Genomic DNA, 27844 nt, shown 5'->3' on the forward strand with positions numbered 1-27844 from the left:
CCACTTGAGTCGACTAATTGCTTGCAGCTGAATGTTCTAATTGAGCCACAACAGTCCTAAGGTTATTTTCATAAAATCATTGTGCTCATGATCATAATATGCCAGCTAGATATAAAAACAAGATGGAGTGCCAACAGAATCAATCAAACCCAATGAAGCCAAAATCTAATTCTCCACACTTCAGGAAAACATTCATTTTGGATGTTTAAAAGTGAACGTCATTTTCCACACAACTACTAATGTGATTTTTACTTTTTTTCCCCCGTATACTTAAATTTGCAAATAAGAATAATTGAGGTAATAAATAATTGCAGCTCCTCGAGCCTTAATTGATATAGGCTGCACAGTCGGAAGTTCTGTTTTCTTCTGTCTACAGAGAATTCAGCGGACTGCTCCACATAAGGAGAATTTCAGCTGGGTCAGCCACAGCAGGAGCCAGCGTACAGGGCCGAGTCTTGACTCCAGAAGAAGTGAGGGGGTAAGACCGCATAGCAAACAAACACTGCATTCCAAGAAGGCAAAATCTCCACATTTCTCATTTGAGGAGAACTAGATTTGGTGGCATGGGCATTCTTGCATTACATTTGCTCCCTATTTAGGCCTGCTCTTGTAAATAAATGGGCAGGAGAAAGATGACTACTAATTAGTCCCAAATGCAATCTTGTCAAGATGTCGCTGAGTTCATTTTCTTGATTGTGTATTTGCTTTACTTTTATGGTTCCGACTACATAACAAAATTTAATCTGTGGCTTATACTCACTTAAATGATAACTTCTGTGTCTGCTCTCACAGTTCCAACGCGGATGTGCTACACAAACTTGCTCAGTCAAAAGAAAAATCAAAAACCTCCAATGACACTTTTTCAAAAATACATGCCAATCATCTTGCAAAGCTTCTGTGTGGTATCGGAGGTAAACTCTTGTGCTCACTCACCTGAGAGACACATCTTATCAAAGATTTTTCCTCTTTGAAAGCTATACTAGAATACAATAGATCTAAATGCTAAAAATGCCTTCAAAATAACATTTGAACCACGCCTTTGGTAGTGTTGTAACCAAATTTAAGTCGTCTTTCAGAGACACGATGGGATTGTGCGACTCGGTGGACTGTTTTTGCAAGGCTGAGGGCAGTGTAACGCTTCAGGCTGCCAGCAGCGTAAGCAGGGATCGGCTGGACTGCAGCCTTTCAAGACCAGACACTGGGAGTCAGCTATCTGACTTCATCAAATAGGACTTGACAATAACTCCTCTCCTGAATACAAGGGCTCGTCTCTTTTATTTCTTTCTCCTTTTTTTTCTTTTTGTTTATTTCCCAGGGCGGCTTGTCAGAGTTTCTGACGGCCTCATACCAGCCAATATCTCTCTCTGTGGCAGTCATATGTCATTCTATCTTGCGCTCTCTGGCTCTACTGGCATCTGTGTGACAACTGGTCATGTATTAAGTCTCACACAGCATACAGTGCTGCTGGTGAAACCCTACCATGCTCGTATCTGCAAGTCCAACCATCCCCGATGGTTTGTCATGCACTCTAAATCAAACTCTGCAATTCAGAAAAAAAAAAAAATCTTTGAAGTCAGTTATTGATCAGCACTGAACTTTCAAAATGAGAATTATATTAAAAGAAAAGAAAGTGCCATAAAAATTGAACAAAGTGTTCGAGAGATGAACAAATCATAGCCATGTTAATGACATGAATTACTTAACGGCCTACAGTGTCAATAAAACGGTGCAATGTTGTACCTAATTCCTTTTCTGAAATTGATCTGCTAATAAGTAGCCTGCGCCATCTAGGAATGTTATGGCTCTCTTAGTGGTGTTATCTGATGTCTCCAGGCTCCAGATTCTGAACTTAGGTCATCTACAAATTAAATTTTACTTTTGCAACTTTAAATTGACAAAAAGTAGAAATAGCAACATGAACTGGATTTAATGATAAGAGTCTGTCTGATGTGGTACTGCAGAGCAGATGGACATTGAGACATTAATTTCCACTATCCTCGCAATAGATTAAACGCCTGTAACCATGGCAATAGCAGACAGAGGTGGTGACAGCTAAAGATGCAAAAGGCTCAGTGAATATAAAAGCCAAGACTAAAGTCAGACCAAAATGTAACTGATGTAAATTAGATTATGACTAAATTAGTTTTAGCGTTTGTTCGATAGATCTAAGAAAAATCCCCTTCGCAAGACTTGACTGAAGCTAATACACATTTGTGTCATAAGTATAAAGCTAAATCTACATCAGGTGCAACTGTAAAGTTACCACTGTCGGTGTGGAAGCATCTTTGAGTCAGTCCTGCCTTTAATCTTGCCAACAGGAAGTATCAAAGAGCTGATGCAGAAGCTCAGCATGCTGAAAATAAGAAAATGCCAGAAATGGGAGAAGCGGGAATGTCACACTTGTAATATCAAACTATAAAAAATGATCCATTACAATTCCTGCCCTCCAACATTAAAGTCAAAGTAAATTACTTCTGCATTACTTGCATCAGTTGACATTACTACTACTATTAAAGTAGGACAATGAAAAGATTATTATTATGTTTATTATTATCATTATTATGTAGGCCTGTACGAAATATAGTACAAAACACTTTTATTCGGTTCTTTTTTGCATGCACACAAATAAAGACACACATTAAATAGATTATGCTGAGACCAAACAGCTCAGCTTCAGTAATAAGAAAAATAAAGCTAACACTGATAGACTAATGTAATTATATTTAATCTAGAGAGCACATTTGTATCACACTGTAGAAATCAGCAGAAATAACAACAGACAGAGGAATTACCTCTTCTAATCCAGATAAGATCTGCATTTTGTCAACGCCGTCGCATAAATTTAGCTCTTTGTTTTGGAGAATGAAAAGTTCAGTTGTTATGTTAATATTTTGAATAGATGTCGACTCTGAGATTACCGCCACACTCTTTTGACTATGTTTTCTTTTAAATGCTCTCTCTGCACTTTTTCACGTCCTAAGATCAAAAGAAGTTTCTAATTCCTTTTTGTTCAGGTTCACATGACTCATTGTTGGCGCTAATATTAATGTCTTGTGGGCAATCAGTGCCGACAGGAAACGGCTGCCTTTTGTTTCTCACTCATGCTTACATTCAATTTTGCTATTTCTTGATGCTGTCATTTGTGACAGAAGCCCTGCTAATTTCCTTGGTGCAGGATTTCACTTCAAAGCCAAGTGATACAGAGATTTATTATTTTATACACAGGAAAAATGCAAGTGTATGGGAAGCAACCAGACAAAATGAAATGGTCAGCAGCGATCTACAACTGCTCAACCGTTACCATTCCCTGTCAATTACTTCCTCGGGGTTCTGAAACTCATTTTGGCGTGACTGGTTTGACACTGCACAGACATGTCTGCAGCTTTACCTTTGCGACATGATCTTGTAGGCGTCTGGAAGATAGCAGTTGATGTTCTCCATCTGGAAGGGGTCAGCGTCGCATATTTTGTCATCTGTTCGGCCATAGTTAGCACTTTCGATCATTATGACATCACTTCCTGGGCACCGTAGATCAATGGGGTAACCCTCACAAGACAGCTCTCTCCGTACTAAGCCAAACGGCAGGGCGGCTCGACTGAACCCTGAGGGAGAGGAGGAAACGGAGAAGGTGCTCTATTAGTGCAAATCCAAGGGAAATGTGCAGCTGCGATAACAAAGAAGATGCAGTAAAAGGCAGAGGTTAGATACCCAAAGGAAACAGTACTATGGATGCTTGTGTTTTATTCAAAAGAATAACACTTTTCATAAATAAAAGTCATGAATCAATGGAAAAATAAACCTGGCTTAAGAGTGGACATTTTATTGCAACACTCTGTTTCTGTACAAATTGCAAAAGTGTCATCTAATTCACTTTGTAGGTGATAATGTAAAGGAGGACTATTGGGAGGCTGGAAGAAAAGGAACAGGAGCATGCAGTTGGAACTCAACAATGTGGCTCTGGGAACATGAGCAATTCCAACTACACGGATAAAGTATACACATTCACACATGTCTCGGTAAGAGCAGCTTTCCAAAGCTGTGCCAAATATTAAGAAAATGTGGCAGGAACTTTTGCAAGACTGCTGGCTGCTCCTGTGTTGGCGTCTTTGTGTATTAACGACCGGTTTCCTGCATCTAGTTGTAACTTTGTTGCTACTTTGAGGTCTTATATAATAATCTCGCTACCTACAACTTGTTGGATGGCTGTTGTTTCCAAATGCTCCGTCTCCCTAATGAGGCCTAGTTCACAGTCACAGGAGGAAATAAAAGGCACCCTTACTACTTCTCATGCACTAATTTGTTTGCCTCATGGACAAATTGGACTGATCCATATGTGCAGTTGTTTATAATAACAAAGGCTTTTTTTCCCCTTCTCATTTTATGTTCTGTGTGTGACGGTGGTTTACTTACAGAACCCAACTAAATTGGCCAAGAAAAACAGTTCATTTTCCTCTATCGAATGCTTCATCAATTAACTACCAATACAATTATCTTTGTCTGATTAAATGCTAAGCTACAGTGGCAGGGGATTAGCATTCTGTATTGTGCTCCTTGCCAGAAAACGCTGCTGTGGTATTTTACAAAGGAAGATAAATGTCAGTTTGCATTGCCTGATGCTCTGTTTGTGCACCAGTCAGGTGAAAGCCCGACTTCTAAGGTGCTCATTGAAAAGCTCTCGGTAAACAAAGGATATCTATATGGAGCAGGGCAGATGCTCTGGTCTATATCTGCTCTGTTGTCTAGGAGAAGCTTTTTTGTTTTTCTTCACCTTGCACTTTTTGACAGCAAACTTACTTACCGGTATGTGACCAACAGACATGAAAAAGTGAAGGTTTTAAAATCTAATAGGTTTCTGATGAATTTTATTTTTACAGAGCTTTTTTTTCTGGAGTCAAAAAGAAAAGCTGAAGGTGATAAACAATTTATCAGACATTCTGGTGGGGGAAAAAGAAAGAAGAGACTGAATGCTCAGAACAGGATTTGACAGTCAACGTTGTGCTCACGTCAATGCACTCCAGCACTGTTTAACCAAAAGATTGTAATACCACTTGTATTAACTTTAAACCTATGTAAAACATCACTCAGTGTCAAACTACTTTTTTTTTTAGCAAACCATGACATGAAAAGGCAGATGTGTAATGGAGGCTTATCTAATACTTTTTTTCCCCTCACCACTTGTCTTATCGAAAAGAAAGAGGAAGGTAGTTTTCAGAATTACAAGGCAGAAGTGGGTGGTGGGTGTTCAGTGCCACAAAATAAGTAGTAAAGGGAAGAAAATCTATCAAGCATACATTACATCTTCAAATAACTCGAAAAAAAAATGTTATTTTTTTTATATTTTGTACCTGATTCATAAACTGTTTCTGCTTAAACTGTGAGAATAAAGTCGTTCCTTTCTCGTTTTACTGAAAAGACTACACAATATAGACTTCAATTTGATGTAACTGCGACTGAGTCACTGTTACATATTTCTGGATGGGGTATATTATCTCGCGCAGAACTACTTTGTGGCTGGAAGCAATCTGTTTTTTGGCCGTGTGTAGGACCCCTGTGTTTGATCTCCATATCCACAGCCAAACCCACTGATGCTGCATGTCTCATGACCACTGTTAAAACACTTAAATCGCTCTGCAAACCCTTTGCAATTTTGCGTTTTTGGTTAAGATTTAGTGCAGTCTCACTCCTTAAAGAGGAAAACAGAAACTGGAGAAATGAGAAGATATATGCGTTCTCATAGAGACTGCTCAAAAGGTGGCAAACAAAATGTACTAACCACTTTTGCTGAAGATGCTGTATGCGTACATTTTCATGTTCAAATTTTAGGATCTCTAACAAAATTGCTTGTCCTCGAAATGCACTTTATTATTGGCCAGCTGGGTTCATGCATCATGGACCAAAAGCATGGCGGTAAACACCCTGCAAAAGCCTCTCTCCATTGATTACACCCAAGGCTGAACTATTTTCCCACCCTGGTGTCAGATGCTATTTTAGTGCAGAGGGAGATGAGTGACACAGACAAATCAATATGAGGGCCCCAGATAGTGAAGAAGAGAAATTTCAACATCTACAATACAGTCTATAATGTTTTTGATTTTGGTTCAGGTGGTTTCTGTTTGGAATGACAAACAAATGTTATGTTTCATCTATACCATCCCTAAAATACTTCAATTACTGGCAAAAATGTAGCTTGAGAGCTAAAGAAAAAAAAAAGAAAAAAGTGAATTGATACAGTAATGATAACCAGAATGTGCTCTTTGTCTGTTGCTAAGTCCTTTTACATTGTGCAATGGATGCTGTATGCATCTTCCTTCAATAAATCGTATTCATCTGTTTTCATTCAGATATGAGGAAAGCAAAACAACATCGATCATGCATTGCAATTACAACACAGTAATATGATCACTCTTAATCGGACATAAACAAATCCAATGCTTACTGACTCACTTAACTGAATAATTTCATTATTCAAATGAGCCATAAAAGTAATCATTATTTTGCTAGTGAGGTCATTAGCATAATTATTCAAGGAATACATGATCTGAAAATTATTTACTTTCCATATGGTAGCAGTAAACTATGTCAGAAATATTAATGTTGAAGTATCAACATTTCAGGGCTTAGGTTTTCTCTTGTACTCATATCAGGACGATTTGAAGGGATCATGTTACAGCATGCTACTCGGCCACTTTATCCGTGTCATTTTTGTGCATTTTAACTTTTTCTTCATGGTTCTTATAGCATTAAATCATATGCAAAGTTAGGGTTAAAGTTAAGTGCAAGGTGGCATTTCTCAAGAGATGGTGTGAATAACAAGCATAATCAGGCAAAATCTCTTGGGAGAGAGATGGATATTGTTCAAGCACTTAAATGGAGCAGTTTTTCATTCTGTGCACTATTTAAACAGAAGCAAAGAATCAAGACATGCCAAATGAAAACATTACAGTGTATGGAAAATGTGGCCATGGTAACACAGCTGAGAAATCTCTATCCTGAATTCTATTATGGCCTTGTGGACACTCTTCCTAATCAGGCGCTGTGGTCACCCTCCAACCTGGCCAACCACCTTCTCCATTACCATCACAAAATATCAGTTCAATTCTTTGTCATCAACTATGAATCATTGGACTGAGCAATAATTATGGTCATTTACACAATAGCAAAACAGAATAATGGCTATTTCTTCTTTTCAAAGACTGAAATAAGCTTGCAAGCCATGAAAAAGGTGTATATTTTGCAATGAACATATCAAAAATTAAAAAGAACTGTTTGCTTTTTAAAATATGCATAATGTATTGGCGCTTTTGACATGTGCCATTGTAAACATTTTTATAACATGCTAACTGATTTCGACCGCCACACAGGACCTCTATTTCCATGGGTTATAACACTTAATTGTGCTAATGACAAATCTCTGTTCAAAGCTTCCCTAGTTGATGTTTACTACCCTGATTGACCTTTATAATGACATTAAGTCCATACCTGATTTGGAGCTGAAGAACTGTGAGAAACAGTACATATGTAAGGTGGACTCATTATGCACTGTCTCTTTGGTGTTATAATGATTTAATTCATTTTTGCTCTCACTGATGAGCCAAATCAATTGGAAAGTGACCATCTGGTAGGATACGAGTGTCACTGAAGCAGAGGTAATGAGCAAAATGTCTTCCTATTTCACAGAAATGAGGAGTCATTAGGATCATCTCCGCTCTACCATGAAGCCAGACATTACATGATCGAACCCAAAGGGATATATGTGTTGATGCTAAAGACATAGAAGACATGCAGTCCCTCAAACAGCTGTCAGTGCAACAGATCAGGAAGACAAACTCAAATCTCTTTCAGTGAAATTGAATTACTTCACAAATGCTTCTCAGTCATCGCAAAGCATAAACGACAAGACCTTTTCTGCTTTTCTCCAGGGCTCGCTCACAATCTAGAAAATGATTTCCATATTAAAATGACTCATTGTAACTCGAGTTAAAAATGCGTCCACAGTTCGTCCAGTAGTCCAGGGGAAAAGCACAGGCCAATCAAAAGGCCTATTCAGACACTAATGCTTCCATCATTGTGCCCAGAGCACAAAAGAGGTCTCAAGATTATTTTGATGTGAAACCAGATAATTTCTGTAGAGAGCCAGTGAGGAGTGTGACAGGGACGCTCCCGATGCTTGTCCACTACCGTTAACATAGCTCTTTGATTTCCCTTGCTGTTCAGACAAGAGCTTAACAGCTGCTTGTAAATGAGCTAGCTTCTCCGCTTGCTCTGCCATTATTCTGCACTCCTCTTCTGACAAGCTAGCTTGCTGGACGGATATAGGCTGAAAGAAAAGTGTGGCCTATAGCATTAGCTTTGAGCCACAGGGGACTCAGCTTGAGCACTCCAAGTTACGCACAACTACCCCTACCCCACTGCCCGCCTCCCCTAAATCTATAGCACAGGCAAAATAAGTTGGAGAGAACAAGAACATTAAATTCAAGACCCTTCCCACAGTGCTGATTCTATAATCCCAAAATATCCTTTAGAACAGCATGTATTCTTAAGAAGTCAGATCCAAGCAGGGGAGGAGGCACGGAACAAAATATTGCATATTTCCCCGAAACAGCAGGGTGTGAGATAGACCAACTCCCTCTGACCATGGTAAAGAAGAATGACACCACCAGCTTGAAAGATATTCACAATCTTTTGAATTTCTTTGCATTGACTTTGACTTAAAGGCACGTGTTACTATTTTTCTGCTTTGTGTGTTCAAACCTGTCATAATGTCTGGGCACGATAAAAGCACGTGGCAGCAGAGGCCTATGTGGACTATAATGCTGCCCATAAGATCATCCAACTTTTTAAAAATGATATCAAAATTCTGCAGAATGTGAAATAGACCACATTGATATCTCAGCTCATTTTTTTTCCATAGTTGGAAGGAAATATTTTTCACTGCTCATTTCACCAATTCATCGGCGCAATGCATGGTGCTAGACTAGAAGCAAAGGGAATTTAAACCAGCCATCGTAGTATTGTTTAAGAGATTAAAAAAGCACTCTGATCTGAATTTACACACACACACACACACACACACACACACACACACACACACACACACACACACACACACACACACACACACACACACACACACACACACACACACACACACACACACACACACACACACACACACAAAAGGAAAGGAAAATCTCAAATCACATAACCTATTCCTGAAAGATGTAGAATAGTGGTTGATCGTCGGTCTTTGAGCACAGAGAGGGAGTTAGGAACACATAAAGATACTGGGAGAAGAAGAAGAGGCAAAGAGCAGCAGGAGGAAAAGACTTCCACGCTCATTTGTATTCTCCACCATGTAGTTCACTCCAGTTCATTTACATCTCTGCTACTTCCATAGCAACAGCGGGGGGGCTATCAAGTGCATCTTTGATATAGGTACATGACTGAAAAAAATCGTGTCATTTCTCTCTCAGATTCCATAAAGGATATACACACACATTATATATATATATATATATATATATATATACACACACATATATACACACACATATATACACACACACACACACATATAAAGATTTGTGTTTATATATACACACATAGTTTGTGTGAGCATGTGTGGTGTGTAGCAGGTAAAGGTTGTGCTCTTCAAACAGAACTTTAACCTGTCAAAGGCTGTTTTTTCATGTACTTTATACTTAATCTCCAGTAACCAGAACTTGCTGAGGCTAAAAACCTGCACAGGAAATGCCATGATTGCAAAAGAGAGAAATGTGATCCTGCAGTGCTTAATTTTTCTGTGCTAACCCATAAAAAGTTGAACAAATGTGAGGCATTAAATGTTGCTACCTGACAAAATGAAAATGCACTGCACCAGCAGGAAAACACAGCCTCATCAAATTCCGTGTACGCTTGTATGTAAATCAACCTTTTGGCCTAATTAAGCTCTATGGGGCTCATCAAGGTCATAAATCCCCTCCTTTCATAATGCATTATTGACTTCACATCATCTGCACATGTTAGCTGACTGCACTCACACAAGTACACAGTGTCATCTCACCGTCTAATATCGGATAGCCCTCGGGCCAGCCAGCGTGTGTACAGGAGTGCTTTTTAGGTCACCAAAAATAAAAAGTGAGGACACCTTCTGATAATGTAATGGCTCCAGTGACTGACAAGCAGTATATTTTGTCTCATGATCCACATGACATACTCAGATTAGCAAGGCAAGGTCAACGCTTTTAGCTCATTTTTCTGATGATAGTTTTGAGGTTTGAATGTTAAAAAAAAAAAAATCACAAGATGTAATGGACATCAGTTCACTGCAAAAAAATAAGAGTTCTGGGAATTATTTGAACAGCAATTTCTCCTTACATTTCAAATAATGCAGTATGAATGCGAGCTGACATTACTATAAATCTGTGGACCTGAATCTGGCCCAGTAAGAACCAATGGGCCAGTGCCTGCCAAAATTCATAATGTGGCACAGCAAATCTCTTTGAGCCACAGTAATCAGCTTTATAAATTATAATATTTCAGGTAATATCAATTTATCAAGACTTTACGTGTAAAAAAAAAAAAAAAAAAGAATGACTTTGCCATCAGACTATATTTGTCAGCCCTGGAGTATATCACTTCCACAGTTTCCATTAGAAATAATGAAAACAATGGACTGAGATACATGGAGAGGCCCAGACTTCCTTCCCTGCTCCAATGAAGCGTTTGATGCCCCTCAATTCAATAAAGAAGCATTCCCCCATTGGGTCACCAGTGGCAGTACACACAAATGAGAAGTGTCCATCTGCTTGGTTTGCATTCCCAGAGTGCACTTCTTCAAGCAGCCCTCAGCAGTGGTTCCTCTTCCCAAGACCCGACTCTCATGTGTATGCATTTGTGCTGCATTATTCAGGCAGTGCTTCAGCTGACCCATACCTGGCATTTAAATTCCCTGACCAACAGGGTAGTCATGCCTTGATGACACGACTGCTTCTCCAGCTGAATACTTTATGCAGCTTTTATTCAGACTTGTTGCCCCGCAGGTTTGGCAGATTGCTGTTTGACACAAAGTTCTACTCAAACACAATGAATGAGGCATAAAAGGTGATCCATACCTACAAAGTGCTTTTCTGATAAGTGCAAATCACTGGAAACCATAGTTTCTTTTGTGTTTTTTTCCTTTCTGTTCTTTCCATTGTATTATGTTTTGTCTTTTTCAATTGATGAAGCTCTTCAATATTTGGAGTCTGTCCTTTTTTTTTTTTTTTTTTCCAATAGTTGAGTCTTATAGTACCTGAAAAAGAAAGTTAAAACTGAATTTCACTTTTGACTCTGTTTATCAAGGACTTTTGAGTTATTCATTATAATCCAGAGGCTGAATATTATCCCGGTGATGCCTCTGTTTCATATTTAATGTATTTCTCCCTCTGTGAAGCTGATTTTTATGACAATCAAAGGCACGCCTATCCCTATGATGTTTTTAAGCAATTGTTCAGATTTGGATTAACCCCATCTGAACCCAGTCCACAGTGCTATGCCTACTTCCTAACATTCTCACTCCACCATCTGTTTCCTGCCCTCCCACATGTCAAAGCCGGCACACTTTCAACTCCCCCTGTAAGGATTCATCAGATGTCTCTCATGCCTATCAGGATTGATTATTGCTATTCAAGCCTTTTCAGAATATTTGATCTTTTTTGGGCTTGGGGCGGGGGAGATTTGGGTTCTTGGGTTGTGTAACAATTATGCAGACAGAATGTCCCAATGTTATAGGAAACAGTCTATATATAGATAGATAGATATATATAGATATAGATATAGTAAGAAAGGCCCAATGATATTGATTGGTATCATTTCAGCCTGTCATCTACTCAAATGAGCTTCTCCCATCATTCTGAGAATAAGAATCATGGGGGAAGCCCCATTTACTCAAGAGTGGGGCGTAAAAGGAGAGGCCCAAGGCCTTGACGTACAAAAGCACTCAGGGGGTCATCATGACTCACAAGGTCAAAAGCTGAGTCACGAGGGGTCAAGTCGTAGTGCCAGAGCACAAGCAGCTTGGAAATGTCATATGTTAAGTTTGACATCAAGTAAACCAGCATGTCAGGGATTCATTTTTACTGAGAACCAACAAAAATGGGCAATGACCTGAAAGAAATGCAACATTTTTGTGCTGGATCTGCTAAAGTGGGTCTCAGACAAGAATATTTGTGAGAAAGAAAGATTCAAAGACCTGAAGGGAAGGAAAAGCACTGAATGCACCAGTTCAACTCTGTAAGTTAACAAGCTTCATAAATGGGAATTTAGAGTTGCGTAAAAAGGTCCTGGTTCTAAATCCTTTGTATTTACGGGCGTAGTTTCACCACCTCTCGTTTACAGGAGGCTTCTTAGAATTTATGGCTGCACTAAATCAGGGTTGAAAGCAAGAGGACAAAATGGATTCCACTAAGGGCAAGAAGGGATATCTTATGTCTGACTCATGAGTGGGAGCAGTAAAAAATTTGAAATCATAAGCCTGTGAGTATATTATGCTCTCTTAACAGACTCTGTCATTACATGTCCTGCAGCCGCTTTTCTTTGCATGTCATGCAAACCGCACTCACACTTCCCTTTGAGCGTGCCTTTCAGCGGTCTTCTCATAATAGAAACCTGATTACATACCCCTCAAACACCTGCAGATTGTTGTTGTTTATACAACGTCAAGCTGTTGTGGTATAGGTGTGGTTTCGTGAGTAGCAGTTCAAGACCACTTTGGTGTATTCATCCCTCACTTGCTCCGGCTGTTGAAATCAAAAGGTGAAGTGGGAATGAGCGGCTCACATTTATAAATACACACGAAACATCTCACAGAGAAAAACTGTGTGCAGTCAGACCATCTAGTACAGATGGCTACAAGCTCTAATTTAATTTTGTCCAAGCCTGTAGAAATCAAATGTATACTGGCATGCTGCGAAGCATGTGACCCGAATGATCCTGTCTAATCACCTTAAATGTTCACAGTATTACAGAAGCAAACAGGAAACAAAGCTTCATTTGCCCTTTGACCAGCTGAGCTGCTTCATTTGTCAGGCGCAAGGTGTACATGCTGATTCCTGTTTGAAATGCCATCAACACTGGATAATCAAAAAACCTTCCCTGCATCCGCCCCTTCCAGACAGCACTTCATCAGTAGTCCTTGCATGACGTCTGTCTGCACTCCTTGATGTCCACTACAGAGGCTTTAGCAACACAAAAATATTAAAGAACTACAGCGTCTGTTATTTATCTCGTGGTATCATACGGATAGCTTTAGGTCTTTCCATAATGAACATGCTTTTTTTTTTTTTTTCGCCATATATGCAAGAACGTTTAACAACAAATCCTACAGACAGCATAAGTTTAGGACACTAGCAACAAATACAGAACAAACAGAAATGCAACTTTGAAAATGGAAGCATATCTTTAACAGATTGAAATCTGCTTATACAGTGATGCCCTCATGCTGCTAGTCACATCTGCCACGGTCAGATCAGAGACGACCAACAAAAGCAGAAAACAACAAATGCTCCTTGAATAATAGGTCTTTGGTTATAGATCACTGCACTGGAGGCTGATAAGACATATTTACTTTCCCATATTTGGGATTCAGAGAAGGGACGTGACGGATTAAACTGCACATGTTTGTAGATTGTTTGAGATATATTTGTTCAGGGCCCACATGATTCTACCTGGGCAAGAACAAAGTCAGACAAAGCATGACGATAAAATAAGAGGCGGATAGGGACATGTGGGTGGATGACTAAGCTTAGGTGCCTGAGATCTCACCCAGCAAAGGTCTCACGGGACCTGCATGACTGGCCATTATCCACAGAGATCAGCCCTGAGAATGATAGGAGAAGGTAAGTCTGACACTCTGTCACGCTGAACCACTCTTCCAAACAAGTCTGGAAACCCAATTAAAGACCAAATTAGAGGAATAGCAAAATGTCAAGAGCCACACTCCTTTTGTGGGAGAAGTCCGCAAGGCTTGTGAATTCGAACAAATAGCCAAAGAAGATTTGCATTTTGTTTTTATAAGGGAAGCAAAAGCAACTTCTCAAAAACGTTGCACTAAGCGAGAAATAAGAGGACAAACAACTTCAGGAAATACAATGTAGTGCCCCTGGTGTAACTGACACATTGATCAGTGGGTCTGAAACAAGGCATTGCGTCCCCAGCCTGAACCGCAGCATCAGTGTCATGGCCGAGATCGGAGCTTGAGTTATGGATGTCGACGGCAAACAACAAACTAATGATGCTTTCCAAGGTTACCTCTGCATAAATAACCATTTAGAGGAATGCTGATGCAGCAGCACAAACCCACCAACACCTGACACTGGCTACTAGAAAGCTGTTAAAAACCACTGGCAAGGGCGGCGAGTTCATGATTATACATTTGACACATTTTAGGTCAGTGGAACATATTTAACTGCCTCAGTGGACAGGTTACAGCGATGCCTGTGTTTGGGTGGGAGGAGGAGGGTGGCAAGATGTCAGAGCTCCACTATGCTCTTGCATGACAAACACCAACCTGGAGCCAGCTGTGACAAAGCCCTAATCCAGAAAATCCCTCCTTCCTTTGCTGAAAATCCTAATGAGGATTTGAAGTACCCAGCAGGGAGGAGACCCGGGGGCTGCGGTTACACCTTGCCACTGCTTGCTCTCCCAGGCATTGTCTCCTTATCTCCTTATTGGCCAAGCCTGGCTGGCGATGAAAGAGACGTGACAGCATGGTGGGCCTACGTACACAGACCCTACGCCTGCCTGGCTCCAGCGGAAGCCAAACTCTGCAAGCCCCCACAAACAAGCAGAACGACATCAAGCAGGAGATGGAAAGACAACTGTAGTCATTTAAGACACACACTAAACCGAGAATCAGTGCTTGAGCCTGAACACTTTTAATGCTGCCTTTAACACTGAGCAAATAAACAAAGCAACAAAATATAAAATAAAAGTATCTTAACAAGCAAATATGATTTCTTAGTGAATACCTTTTTGATGTTTTTACCTTTTTGTGCTTTGCGCTTTATCACCGGCTGCAGCTATCAGGTACATCACTGTTTTTTGTTTGCTGCTGCCAATTGTCCCTCTTTGCCTGTCCGTAGACTCTCCCACTGGCTGACTTTTATTTACAAATCCATTTTGGGACGTCTCCCTACATATTTGTGCGTGCACATGTGTAGAAACATCAGCCATTATGGCCTGCGCTCACAGAACTTTATTCAGATGCAGGTCCCGAGAGCCAAAACTGAACTGGGTAAAAAGGCGTTCAGGTTTTCTGCCCCCTCAACTTGGAATGATGCGCAGAAGGACTTGAAATTGGTTGAGCTTGTATCCTTGGGTAAATTTAAATCCATTTTAAAAGACAGAGAAATTAGGTCTCTCGATTCTTGCAACTGCCCCATTGTGTAAATTTTACCATTGTTTTTATTGTTTCCCCAGGATGTGTGACTGACTGTGTTTGTATGTATTGTTTTATTCTTTTTATGCTGCCATTTTGGCCAGGTCACTCTTGAAAAAGAGGTTTTAATCTCAATGAGTCTTTCACCTGGTTAAATAAAGGATATATATGTATAGCAAAGGAAGACAATGGAACACAAAGCGCAATTTTTCTTACACCGATACTTTGGTGAACCAAATAGCACTTAAAAAGAAAATGGTCTTCCGTATATTTTTCCATGAATGTTTCCTTAACAAAATTGCTCTATTCAAATAACATACATACAGTGTGATTAAATGCTTAGAAAGAGGCACCTAATGGGTTGAAGTTAAAAGCTGATTATCAGTCACAGATACAACATTTCTACCTCTGAAGAATCAGCTGCTGATATAGGGATTTAGACTTGGATTTACCTCTTAAATGTTTGTTTCCATGACACTAATACCTTAGTTTACCCTAGTATGGCTGTGTGAAGGAAGTAGGGGAAGGTCAGGGGAAAGGTTCTTGAAGGAAAGAAGGAAAAAAAGAAAGACAGAAAAGAAACAGGGACTGACTAACTTCAGAGATATCTCAGGATGCTTTTATTCTTATAAGTGAAGTCTAACTGGAACATCACTGGAAGGTTCCACATCCTGGTTGTGGCTCACATTAATCCATCAGCTTTTACTGCCAGTAATTACATTTCAGAACACCTAGATTGTCGATTTCACTCAATTGACTTTGAGATGAAGGTTTAAAGTCTCTTCTCTCGTCCTTTCACACGATACAAAAGGAGGACTTTTAAAGGTGCCCTTCCTTGTTGCCTTTGAGAAATCTCAAACGCTTCAAAACATTTTAAGCTTTGATAGAAAACAATGTTGAGGTTTCTGGGTGTGTGTGTAAAGACAAGGTCTCTCTGTCAAGCTTGTTCGTACAAGTTTTGCCGCTGATTCACAGCTTTTACATGACAGTGGAACCACTACAGGCTATCTGAAGAAACATATCTATCATGTCTATTGTTAGATGAAATCCCAACTGACCTGCTTAATGAGCCATGTCTGTTTCCCTTGTCTCATATAAAAAAAGAACACGATCTCCAACAGACTTTGAATACTACATGATACAGTAAGTGCAAAAAAAACCAACAACCTGTTACCTGGCTCACAAAATGGGGAGTTTCCTTTTTAGCTATGAAATTTAAGAAAAAAGCTATATACAAAAATGTACTTAGCCAAGTTTAGCACATGTAAAATACACTTCCACCCACCCACAACTCTTGCCTCCCCATAATTCCAACAATCTTTGGGGAAGCTTTAGAAGAAAGCATGCAGCTGAGCTCGGTGTAAATTGTTATTCTGCCACTGATAAATGCAAATCCTTGCAACCCCAACAGACTTGACTAAATTATTTTGGAAGACACGTGAGTCAATATAATCATGTCTTGCAAAGATACATCATCAGTCCTTTTTTTTTTTCTTTTCGGGACAATAAACATAATAATTCTTCTCAAAATTATACTTTCACCTCTTTTCTGGTGGGTTGCTATGGTGACATTCACAGGCGACATCAGTAACACAAGGAGAAATAAACCTGCTCACGATCACTGTCGATGCCCCAGGGTAAACGTGTGCTGATGCAAAACAATAACAGAGATGTAGACAGAGACAGACAGGCATTTCTGGAGTCATCTCACCAACCTCACAACCTTAAAATGGTCATCCAGTTTTATCTTGGTTGTTCTTTTGTTGTTGTTTTTTTTTTTTTTTAAGCTAAGGGAGTCTAATTACAACCCAGCTCATTGTTTTCCTATAGAACATGTTTTTAGCCAATTTTATATCAGGTCTGGCATTATTTTTGTCCAGGATGAAAAAAAACTATCAACGCCATGTTTATTAGAATAATTGAGTCCTGCATGTTTCTGATGCTGAATTAATTGAAATTGAAGACAACGCAGTTTAGAGCAAGGTAAGCTCTTGTCTCCTTTTCAGTTTGAATATCTAACAAAGCAACAACTTCAATCCTTCTGCTCATTGCAGTTGTCACTTTGTTGGAATTAACAGGATTTCCTTGGCTCAGAATGCTCCTCCGGGGGGGACTAAGCATAACAGCAAGCATGAGTCTGTGTTACCTTATATGAAATAAATCGTTCAAGTTTTTGATAAACACTTGGGGTGCAGCTCTGGTGATTTTAACCTTTAGACGTATATCATCTTCACTCTTTGTTTCAAAGTAAATTAAAAAATAGAAATACAATTGCTTTGGGGAATACAAGGTGCCACACAGTCTGATTACCATCAACACATGCAAATAAGACCCTGAACTTAGCTCTCAAATATAAATCAAAACCGGTCCGTATCTGCAGCAGAACTCCCGTTAGCCCCGTTTGAGATAAAAATCTGCCTTCAAAGGGCACTCCAACAATTCACCACTTCTATGTATTTAGGGAATTCAAGAACCAGATTTAAAAATATCTGTCAACATCAATTCATCAGAGGTCAAGATATTTCTAAGTATTATAGACCCTTTAGGAATTTGCCTTCAGAAAACAGATTTATTGTATCTGATGAGGAGGGAAGTCTCTACATTTTAAAATGTTAATAATAAGAAGGAACGATTTCTATATTAATGTAGATGATAGTTGGTCCCATATAATCATTTAACTAGCCCTTGTGTGCTTTTGTTGGATAACAGTCACACTGGAGGAGTGGTGACTGAAAATGTGTCTCTTTCAAGCAACAACAATACAACTGTCGAATTATAAAGCTGCAACTATCACGTTTGTCTGACTGTGACTGGAAAATATTGCTCTTAGGCAGTTGTTCACAATAGGGAGAAGTTTAGTTGTTTTCTTTTTTTCTGTATATGTAAACATTCATATAACAGATGAATGTAACATAGTTCCAAATTAATTCCAAGGTAATTCCATATCATTAGTTTGAAAGGCCCTGGGCCTCAGGGTAACACAATGCTCTATAAATACAGCATGATTCAAATCATAACACAAATCAATTTTAGAAACTAATGCTACTGAATGCTGGGACTGCTTATGCAAACAAGCAATTTTTAAGGGTTAAGATGTGAGCAAGAGAAAGAAAAAAGAGATGAAAGTCATACAAATGCAGTGAGTAAAATGAGAAAGTAGCCCAAGAAGGGGATTCAAATGGAGGATGTATAGAAAAGCAAGTCAGAGTGTGTGTGTGTGTGTGTGTGTGTGTGTGTGTGTGTGTGTGTGTGTGTGTGTGTGTGTGTGTGTGTGTGTGTGTGTGTGTGTGTGTGTGTGTGTGTGTGTGTGTGTGTGTGTGTGTGTGTGTAGTGTCTGTTTGTGTTTATCGTCCTTCAGATATATAAAAAAAGGGGAAAAAAGAACAAAGTAAACTATTCTAAGTATCCCACTAACCCATTTAATTCAATTACAAAAAAGCATTAAAAAGATATTAGGAGTAGAGGCAGTTTAATGAAGCATGTTTACTTGGGGATATTGTTGTAATGAACTGTTTCTGGGCTGATTTTAGTGACTCAAATCCAACAAAAAAAAGAAAAGAAGAAAGACAGTGGAGGGGAATACTATCAAACAAGCAAAAAAAAAAAAAGATTAATTAAACATGTCATGACAATAAGCAGGTTTATTTCTTTGTTGTATTTTCTTTTCCCTGATTAGCAGTGGACATTTCCTCCTGGCGTGCTGTGCTTACTCTTTCCATTTGGCTGGGGACAGCTTAGACTGCCGATGCCCCGCCTTTGACGCACATTACTCTTATTACACATAAAGTTGGCCCTATTACATCCCCTAGGTAGATGTGCCTTGAACATATATTAGGGGTTCACAGTGTGGAGTTTACTTGCCTTAAAAACCTTACAAGCTCAGCCAACTGAATTCTGAGGAGCGCCTGCTGAATACCAGAGGCAATGCAATGTGAAAATGAAACCTTCGCTGGGGGTTACTATCTTTCACACTCTTTAAATAGAATTATTTGCTGATTTGCAGATGCACAAGTCTCAAAGTTGAAAACTTTGATCTCTGCAGATGTTTAAGGTTGTCACATATTTGATCAAAGTATTGATATTAATGGAAAGCATATGATTTTGTCTGGCCACTTTTGTTTTTCATTTCACTGAATCCACTGAAACCTTCAGTGATTACATAGTCCTCAAATGTGACTTTTTTTTATTTTCATGAGAGAACCTTTGGAATCCAGTTCATATTCAGGTGATAATGGCCTCACATTTTGTGCCAGTGTGTTATACATGATTATTGCATGCTGATAAATAATTTCTTTGCCTTCTTGAGTTTTACTACTGAGCCAATAAGGCAAGTATAGTGAGCAGTTGAACTTTGGAACCAATCTTTACTGCCTTATCTTTTATTACACTAAGAAAATGCCAACATTGACTCACTCCAAATCCCAGCATCAAACAAAGTTTGAAATTCACCTTTGCTCTTGTGGTTAAACCCCAATACGTGCAGGATGCACTTTATGAGAAACTGCTTGAGCGCATAAATCTTGTGGCTCCAATAAAAGCTGAGAATGATTTAATCAAATCTAAATGAAGTACGATGTTGATACATTGAAGCTGTAGGTTTTTTAGACGTGTGAAATCTGTGCGTACCCGTTATGAGACAGATCGTTTAAAGTGAGGAATTTATAGAAACATCAAGCTCTGATACCACTGGGAACAACTGACGCTTTCAAGCATAAAATCTCAGACAAATCACAATTTACCAACTAATGAAACCTCTCAAGATTATCCCCCGTCCGTCTGTGCCCACTGCCCTCAAAACTGCATTAAGCAGTGCCTGCACACAGAGGAGCAGATTTGGCTCGGGTCACAATTTTACTGTTTTTGATAAATTCTTAAATAAGACCACAAAAAAAAACAACAACAACAAAAACACAAAAACTGGGCTCTCCAGTGAGCATTAAATAGTAAATATTCATAAGATACTACTGCATGCTTTAGCTAAACAATTTAAGATCAGACTTTAATATGTAGGTGTTTGTGCTTACCCTCTGTGGAGTGAACTTGAGCTAGAGTGATGAGAAACCAGCAGAAGGTGTGCAGTCTCCTCAGGGGGCATGCCATGGTGACAGGTTCGGATGATTATTGGCAGGTTTGTGGAGTGACTACCGGGTTATGATTAGAGAAGTCCAAACCAACTGGTCTCAGAGATGCTCATCATTGATCCTCTCACCTGTGAAGCAGACCAAAGGAAACATTCACTTCAGCTGTTAAATGCGCAGTTTCACAGAAGTCACCTGTTAACATTCCCCTCACAAGGCACTTGATGTTGCATGTGAGGGATGTGACAAACTTTAAGCCGTGAAACACTAAAAACCCAAGCACACTACAAAAATAAACCCAGAGGGTCAATAATCCTGAGTCGGGAAATCCCTTAATGGCAGCTGAATGTTAACCATTTCACTGGCAGGGAAGGAGGAGGGGCGGAGTGTGAACAGGGTGGAACAATCTCTGCCGAGAAGCAGATGTGGCTCGTTGTGTCCTTTTATGCTTTACTCTTTAGCCAAGTCATGCTAATCTGATCAGCGCTGTGTCCAGTATTATTTTCTCCATCCATTATAAAGAGCATTGTTACGCCTAGTTTATACCCTTTATGCTCTTTGACTATCCCAGAGCACAAAATCACATTTCAGTAGGGATTTTTAAGTAACAGTAATCAATAGCTGTATCTTAATGGCTCATCATTTTAAAATATAGACTGGATTGCGCTCCAAAACATTTGCCTCAAAGTCAGACACTCCTTGAAAGAGGTGCGTCAAGAACTGATCAAATCCGAACTGATATGATGTGAAAACTGTAAGAACACATAGCAGATGCAAACTTATGGGTTCACATTAAAGTCAAATAAGATTTTGAGCTTGTATATTAATGTCCCCAAATGCTTCCAGAGTTTGTAGTTGTAAATCAGTTTTACTACCCTGTGAAATCAATCTGCCTGAGACATTCAAGTTTGTGTATGTGGGTATAAAAAGGATATGTTTGTGTGTTGCCAAATTTTGTATTTTCAGGGGGAGTTAACTAATGATGCTTTTTATAAAACGAAATGAAAAACATGAATGCCTTTGTGAACATCTGTTTACAACTGTGCGGCTCAGAGGTCGTGCGTGGAAATGTTGGCCCTATATTAATACGGGGCCAAAATTTGATATTTATACCTTGAACTGATGATGACAACTCAAACTGTTCAGTGAGAAGGCTGAGGGAATTATTGCCTTTAACTTTTGCTTCACTAACTTGAATTTTCGAGGCACATTTTATTCCAGAGTTACAAAATGTAATTTACAACTATAAACTTGGGAACCATTTGAGAACATTAATCTACATCTCAATATGATACTCGCTGTAAATTGAGCCCACAATGACAGTAAATGGCAGAGTTGTCGAAGAAAAAACAAAGATCTCATCAGATCTATTACAGACAAATTGCCTCACATTCATTTTATTGTTGTCCATGAATGGAGAAAAATTTTTCTTCACAGGTTATTTCAACATTTGCTTACTTTCAGGCAGTTTGCACTACCAAATTACAGTCGTGTAAAATATTGGAGGTAACGTATTCATATCGACTCGATTATACATTTAAGTAAATTTACTGTCATTTCTGTTCTACCGGATCAGACTGCTTCAGTCTGGTGGAGATTGTGTGCCACTCTCCACCCCCGTTCCCAAAGCAAACAAACTCCACCAAACAAATGGTCACTTCTCCGTATTATGACTAACAACAAACTACCTTATCTCTCCAGCCTCCTTCCTCTCCGCCTTCTCCCTCACATGTCTCCAAACCAGAATTCCTCTCTCCTCACCTCATCCATACCCATCTCTGTAGTACCAGTCTGAAAGTTTGTTTTGCTCTCTTTCACTACAAAAGCAAATGGCCTCCTCCCTGTCATGGAGCTGTGTAGGGTGAAACCTAATGCCTACCTGCGCGCCCAGGCATGCGTTTCACACTGCTAACGGCTCCCTTTTGTCTGTGTGTTTACACTGCCGTGTTAAGCTCAGTTCTCTCACTCCCATGAACCATTAGCACATTCACCATGGGATATGGCATCACTCTGGCAACAAGGCACATAGGACCCCATTAGAAACTGTTTTCTTTCTTCTTTTTTAGCACATTCAAAAACAACATTCCATTTTTTTGTATGTGTGTGAGAGAGTGTGTGTGTGTGTGTGTGTGTGTGTGTGTGTGTGCATCTCCAGCCTGAGATTGTTAGTTAAGATTCAAGGGACTGAATGTTATCCATCACGCTAGTGGTTAACAAGAACATACAACTGAGAAGACAGTGAGGAGTTTTGTTTGTCGTGTATTGTCAGAACTGCACGACCCAGCTTCTCCTGCACACCGGAGGATAACCAGTGCCCGAAGGATCTTTGATCTATTTTGTCTGAGTTCTCAGACAGTGTAATAATTCATCACGGAGGAAACATGCCGAGTGCACACATTAGCCAGCAAAGTTATAATTAAACCTGCCATAATCAGCTCATCTGCTATGACATTACTCCTCACCTGAGACCTCTAATTTTACAGCCATTTAAAAGAGGTTAACAGGAGCAGAACACACACGGGCGCAGTGTATTTAGTTTCTGTGGAATGATGTGCAGTCATGAGGCTTGACAAATGAAAGGTGATCGCAGAGACCGTACGTATTGGACTCCCACAAAACCCGGCCCCTTTTTCATCTGTGTATGTGACACCAATTAAATTTATCAGGCAAGTGCCTCACACTGACAGTCAAAGTCCATACAGTATAATGAGACCATAAGCTGATTGTCTCCATGATAAAGATTTATCGTTCGCATATACAAGCTTAAGAGTCTTCATCCGTAAATACAAAGTCTTAGCCCCCACTGTTTTGTCCACTTAGGAAGGGAGACTTGGATCACACATGCATTCACAAGCATTAAGATGTGATCATTAATAGTCTTGTTCAGTCCCTCCGTTGTCATGTACAGTAATATACGGATGATATAGATTTAAAAAAAAAAAAGAGTTCAGATAGTTTAAACATCCCATAATAATCAACACATAATTTGTCTGGGTAACTAATACTTTTGAATGTCATCGCCCACGCTGCCAGTCCTTTTATGAATTGTGGTCCCTCTGCATCTGAGTCATTCTGTGAAAACCCTGCTATGCTTGTATTCAGTATGTTTACATGCACAGTGTAGTCTAACTATGGTCATTATTTGACTAGATGGTTTAATTGGACTCCTTTGTTTCTCCCAATATGAGAACACGAAGGGACAACAAAGTAGATCAGACTCAGCCATGACAGGTGGAGAGAATGCCTGCTTTCAGCTTGTTAGCATTGGGCTTTTCCAGCTGACCTGATACACCACCCACTAAAGTCACAGATAAAGCTTTGCTTTACCTGGAGAAAACAAATTGGAAAAATGTTCAACAGTGAACTAGAAAGACTCACAACGTTGTACATTTTGTAATAGTACCCCCCACCCCATTAGATTCTTTCAAACTTCAAAAACAGCCCCTTGAGGAATGAGCCTAATATTCCAAAAGTTGTGTCATTTAAGTGTCATTTTAAATATCTGTCAATGGGGTTAAAACATTTTTCTTGACTATAATTCTTAAAACTTGCAAACACGACTAAAAGAAGGCATTTTTACTTACTTACCAGTTTTTTGCAGAGGTCTGGAGCATGAACTGTGCAGCTCAGAGCCCAGAGCAAGAAAGCCAATTTCAGTCCAGATGAACATTATATATGAACATTTACATGCAATTTCAAACTGATTAACTGGGTCTGACTATGAGAAGTTTGGTTAAGTTCAATTTAGTAATTGAACTTAGTTGGACTGACACATTTACGTGCATTTTAAACTTACGGTTCCAGTCAGACTAACCCAATAATAAGATGTTTTGGAAGGCTCACTCTGTTTGCAAACGTGAAATAAGTAAGATCACCTGGATGAATCTCCTGACTGTACTCGAGTGTTTGTACACCCAGTTTCACTCAAACTGCCCCTTTAGAAATGAGCCTAATATTCCATAAATCCAGTTAAAATGTCTTATTTTGAACAAAAATATATTTGCCACTGGGAGAAGAAAGAATGTCTTGACTGGCAATCTTAAAACTAGAAACACCTTCTAAAAAGGTCTTATCATCTTCTTGAAACAAGGCATTTTCACTTTCATAGAAATTGGCTTTTGCAGGGCTTAAACTGTTAATTCTTGCACGTCTTTGATTAAATAAGATTTGCCTTTTTATTGATGCAAAATATTGTCTCGTAGTTTATTCCTCCATTTAGCTAATGAAATATACCTAAGAAGCAATTACTTCTTAATTACGTCCAGAATTGCATTTAAAAATGTCTGCGTTTGTGTGTTTTGTGTGGCTGAAGGTGAATTGTTTTATGTATAAACTGATCACTGTGAGCCTCATTCTGAGACACCAACGTAGAATCAGTATGATTATTCTTTCTTCCTTTTCATCAAAACACAATGTAGAAATGAGGAAGCACAATCAACAGGCCTTGTGTCAGAATGTTGGAGACAAAAGACGAGACGCTGCAAACGGTTTTGCCTTGAAGGCAGTACCGACCCCCTGTGATGAAAGACATGCAGGATGTAGATTCCTTGTACACGGGGACGGGTGTTCTGTAAATCGATGATAACAGTACTATACTTTAATATATTTTGTATCATGCTGGGAGTGTTTAACATGCTGAGACACCAAAGGCACACACTGGAGGAAGACTGTCTGACTGCCGTTCTCCTCATTAAACGCGTTGAGGTCTCCCCTCTCAGCAGGGGGTTTCCATTTTGTCTCTCCGCCTTAACAGAAACTGCCGGCAAACCCACCTTGGCGTTTTCTTGCTCAGTTCTCGGCTGCGACGCATTGAACAAGTATTAATCTCTGCAACCATGTGTTCATTTGTTCAAAATGTGCATGAAGTAGTGAAGGAAGATCAACATTTACATCATCATCATAATCATCATCAACATCAACATCATCAACACCAACACAGGTGGTTTCTAACTCATCAAACATGACTGTGTCATGCATGTTCTGTCATTTCAAAGCCCAGATTGCTAAAATTTCAGCGGGCACAACACTGTTTTGGCTTAATCTGAAGACACTTCAGAAACATGTTTAAGTACCCTGAGAAATGAGGACAGGAGGAGAGATGAGGGCTACCGAGGCGTTGGCCCACCAGCTTTAAACATATGTGCCTTGCATATACTCAGAGTACAATAGAAAGCTTTATAGTCAACAATTGAGAGACAAAATTGTGAATGAGGGAGCAGTTGGTCTTCTTAAGAAAAATGAAGAGGCTTAGCAACTTTAAGGAAGGGGGTTATTAAAGGGGAGGGCAGAGGAGGAGGGCTGATTCTGGACAGTTTGAAATTTAAATGCGGTGGGGGTCTGAAAACAAGAGGCAGATGTGAAAAGAATGTTAGGCTTCTTAGACAAAGCTCCCAGTTGTCCCTCTCTGACTGTTAGAGGACCACAGGAAAATAGAGGAAGAGCGGGGCTTTTCTTTAAAACAAGCTCGGAGAGATTGAAAGAAGAAAAAAAAAAAACTTGAGTGGGGGGAGGGAGACCTGAGCTACAATTAAAGAGTGACAGCTTGCAAGCCTTGCTTGACCCTTGAATTACCCCCTGAGCTTCCAACAAACCTAAGAAAGAGCCGGGATGTTAATTGTCACAAAACATCACAGGGATGCAAAGGAGGGGAAACGCGGGGCCAAAGATTTAGCTGAAATCTAAATAAGAAGCAACATGCCACCGCAATTTAAACCTGGCAAACACATTTCCTTTTTATTGGGTTTTTCTAACAGCGTCCTCATACATGAATTCATACACACTATAAGACTCCTGTTATCTCCGTTTCTGATTCCCATTTTGAAGGGGAAAATATCTTGGGACAGAGGACTCAGTCAAAAAAAAAAAAAAAAAAAAAAAAAAGAAATATTCAGTCTCAGCTTTGGAGGAAATATATTTCCAAAAGCTATTGGGTTCCTGCTTTGACACTGCTGAAGATGTACAATTTGCAAGGGCAAATCAGAAAATTCACACTCCAGCGTGGAGAGATGGGGCGGGTGATCAGATGAGTCTGGAGCCCCGCTGAGTCAGATATGGGGCAGCGAGGAATCAGAGGCTGACTCCTCTGCTGAGCGATTGATTGAGAGCAGCACAGAAGGCCAGAGGAGCTGAGTGACACCCAAAAAATCCCTGCGTGACTTGTGGTGCTCCAAACACTGGCCGGGCCCTGACAGGAGCTAAACCAGTGAAATACCAAGTCAGACATATACGCTGGGCAACAAGGCAGCGCAGCAGCGGCGGTGGGGGTGGCTGCTGACACACAACACTGGCAATGGTGTGAAGATGGTTGTTGGAGTAGAGGAGTCTTTCATCCTTTATTATTATCAAACTTGTATATAGCATATTATTGTGCATTTATAGAGACGTGTCTGATTAAGACAGCGTCTCCAGTGGGACTTCTCACATCCTTTTTAATTACACCAGCTCACTATCATTTATGATTTTGAGGTACTATCAAAGGCATTTCATAATCCCTAAGCAAATAAAAGTAAAGGTTTCGGATGATGTAGATCATATTGTTTGGGTTAAATGAATCATCGCCTCCCTCTGAAGCAAGCCACACTTCCACAGAAAATGCAGTCAGTCACTCAGTCAGGGCGCGTGACATTCGCGTGGTGCTGGTCCTGCTCATTGCTCTTAGCGTTTACCCTATTCATCATTTTTATGAGCCACTCAATTAATCGATTAGAGCACTCCCCACTGGTCGGGACATATGGCTACTAACCAAGGCTATCATGGGCCAAACCCTGAAACACTTAAGCACGTCAATACATCCCCTGAAATCGACACATTGTCAAAAACAAAATTCCAGAGAAGGACAAAAGAGCAGCATTTTAAATGCATGAGACTAACCTTTGTCAGTGAATACTCCCTTATTGAAGAATGTCTATGTATAATGAGTTTTTTTAGGCCCACGTGATATTTGTAACTGTATTCAAAGACCTTTGTTGCTCTCGCCCTTTTCTTCAATATGTATTAAAAACCGTAGTCTCCTTCTTGTGTAAGCAATGCAACAAAAATCCTATTAGCACTTAAAGATACCTACACCTGTCTGTCTACATGGATTAAAGCCGGATGATTTGCCAAAGAAGTAAAGTTTTAATACAGGTTCCATACATTTTTTTTTGTACTAATTTTGATGTTGTACCGGGAAGTGAAGTGGATTATCTCGAATGAAATTTCAAAATGTCATTTCCACTTGCTGATAGCACAAAACTATTCCTTTCAGGTTTGTTCAGATAAGAATAATTCAGCCAGGACAGTTAAACGGTGTCTCTGCCAAATGTTCCTCTGCTTAGGAATTAATAGGCTGACATTAATACAGCAAGAT

The 27844-nt window shown here is 39.6% G+C and overlaps 1 protein-coding gene across 34 annotated transcripts in view; it reads right to left on the reverse strand.

Annotated features, from left to right (window-relative positions):
- The window catches only part of adgrl2a (adhesion G protein-coupled receptor L2a), a 91928-nt gene that overhangs the window by 48935 nt on the left and 15149 nt on the right, over positions 1 to 27844 (reverse strand). For all 34 annotated transcript variants that reach the window (XM_061738426.1, XM_061738427.1, XM_061738399.1 and 31 more), the window contains exons 2-3: positions 20443 to 20627; positions 3389 to 3602 (exon numbers count right to left, since the gene is read on the reverse strand). In XM_061738426.1, coding sequence (XP_061594410.1) covers positions 3389 to 3602; positions 20443 to 20518 — 290 coding nt within the window. In that variant the 5' untranslated portion in view covers positions 20519 to 20627. The remainder of the gene's footprint in view (positions 1 to 3388; positions 3603 to 20442; positions 20628 to 27844) is intronic.

Source organism: Cololabis saira, chromosome 13 (genome assembly GCF_033807715.1).
Source record: "Cololabis saira isolate AMF1-May2022 chromosome 13, fColSai1.1, whole genome shotgun sequence".
NCBI lineage: Eukaryota > Metazoa > Chordata > Actinopteri > Beloniformes > Belonidae > Cololabis > Cololabis saira.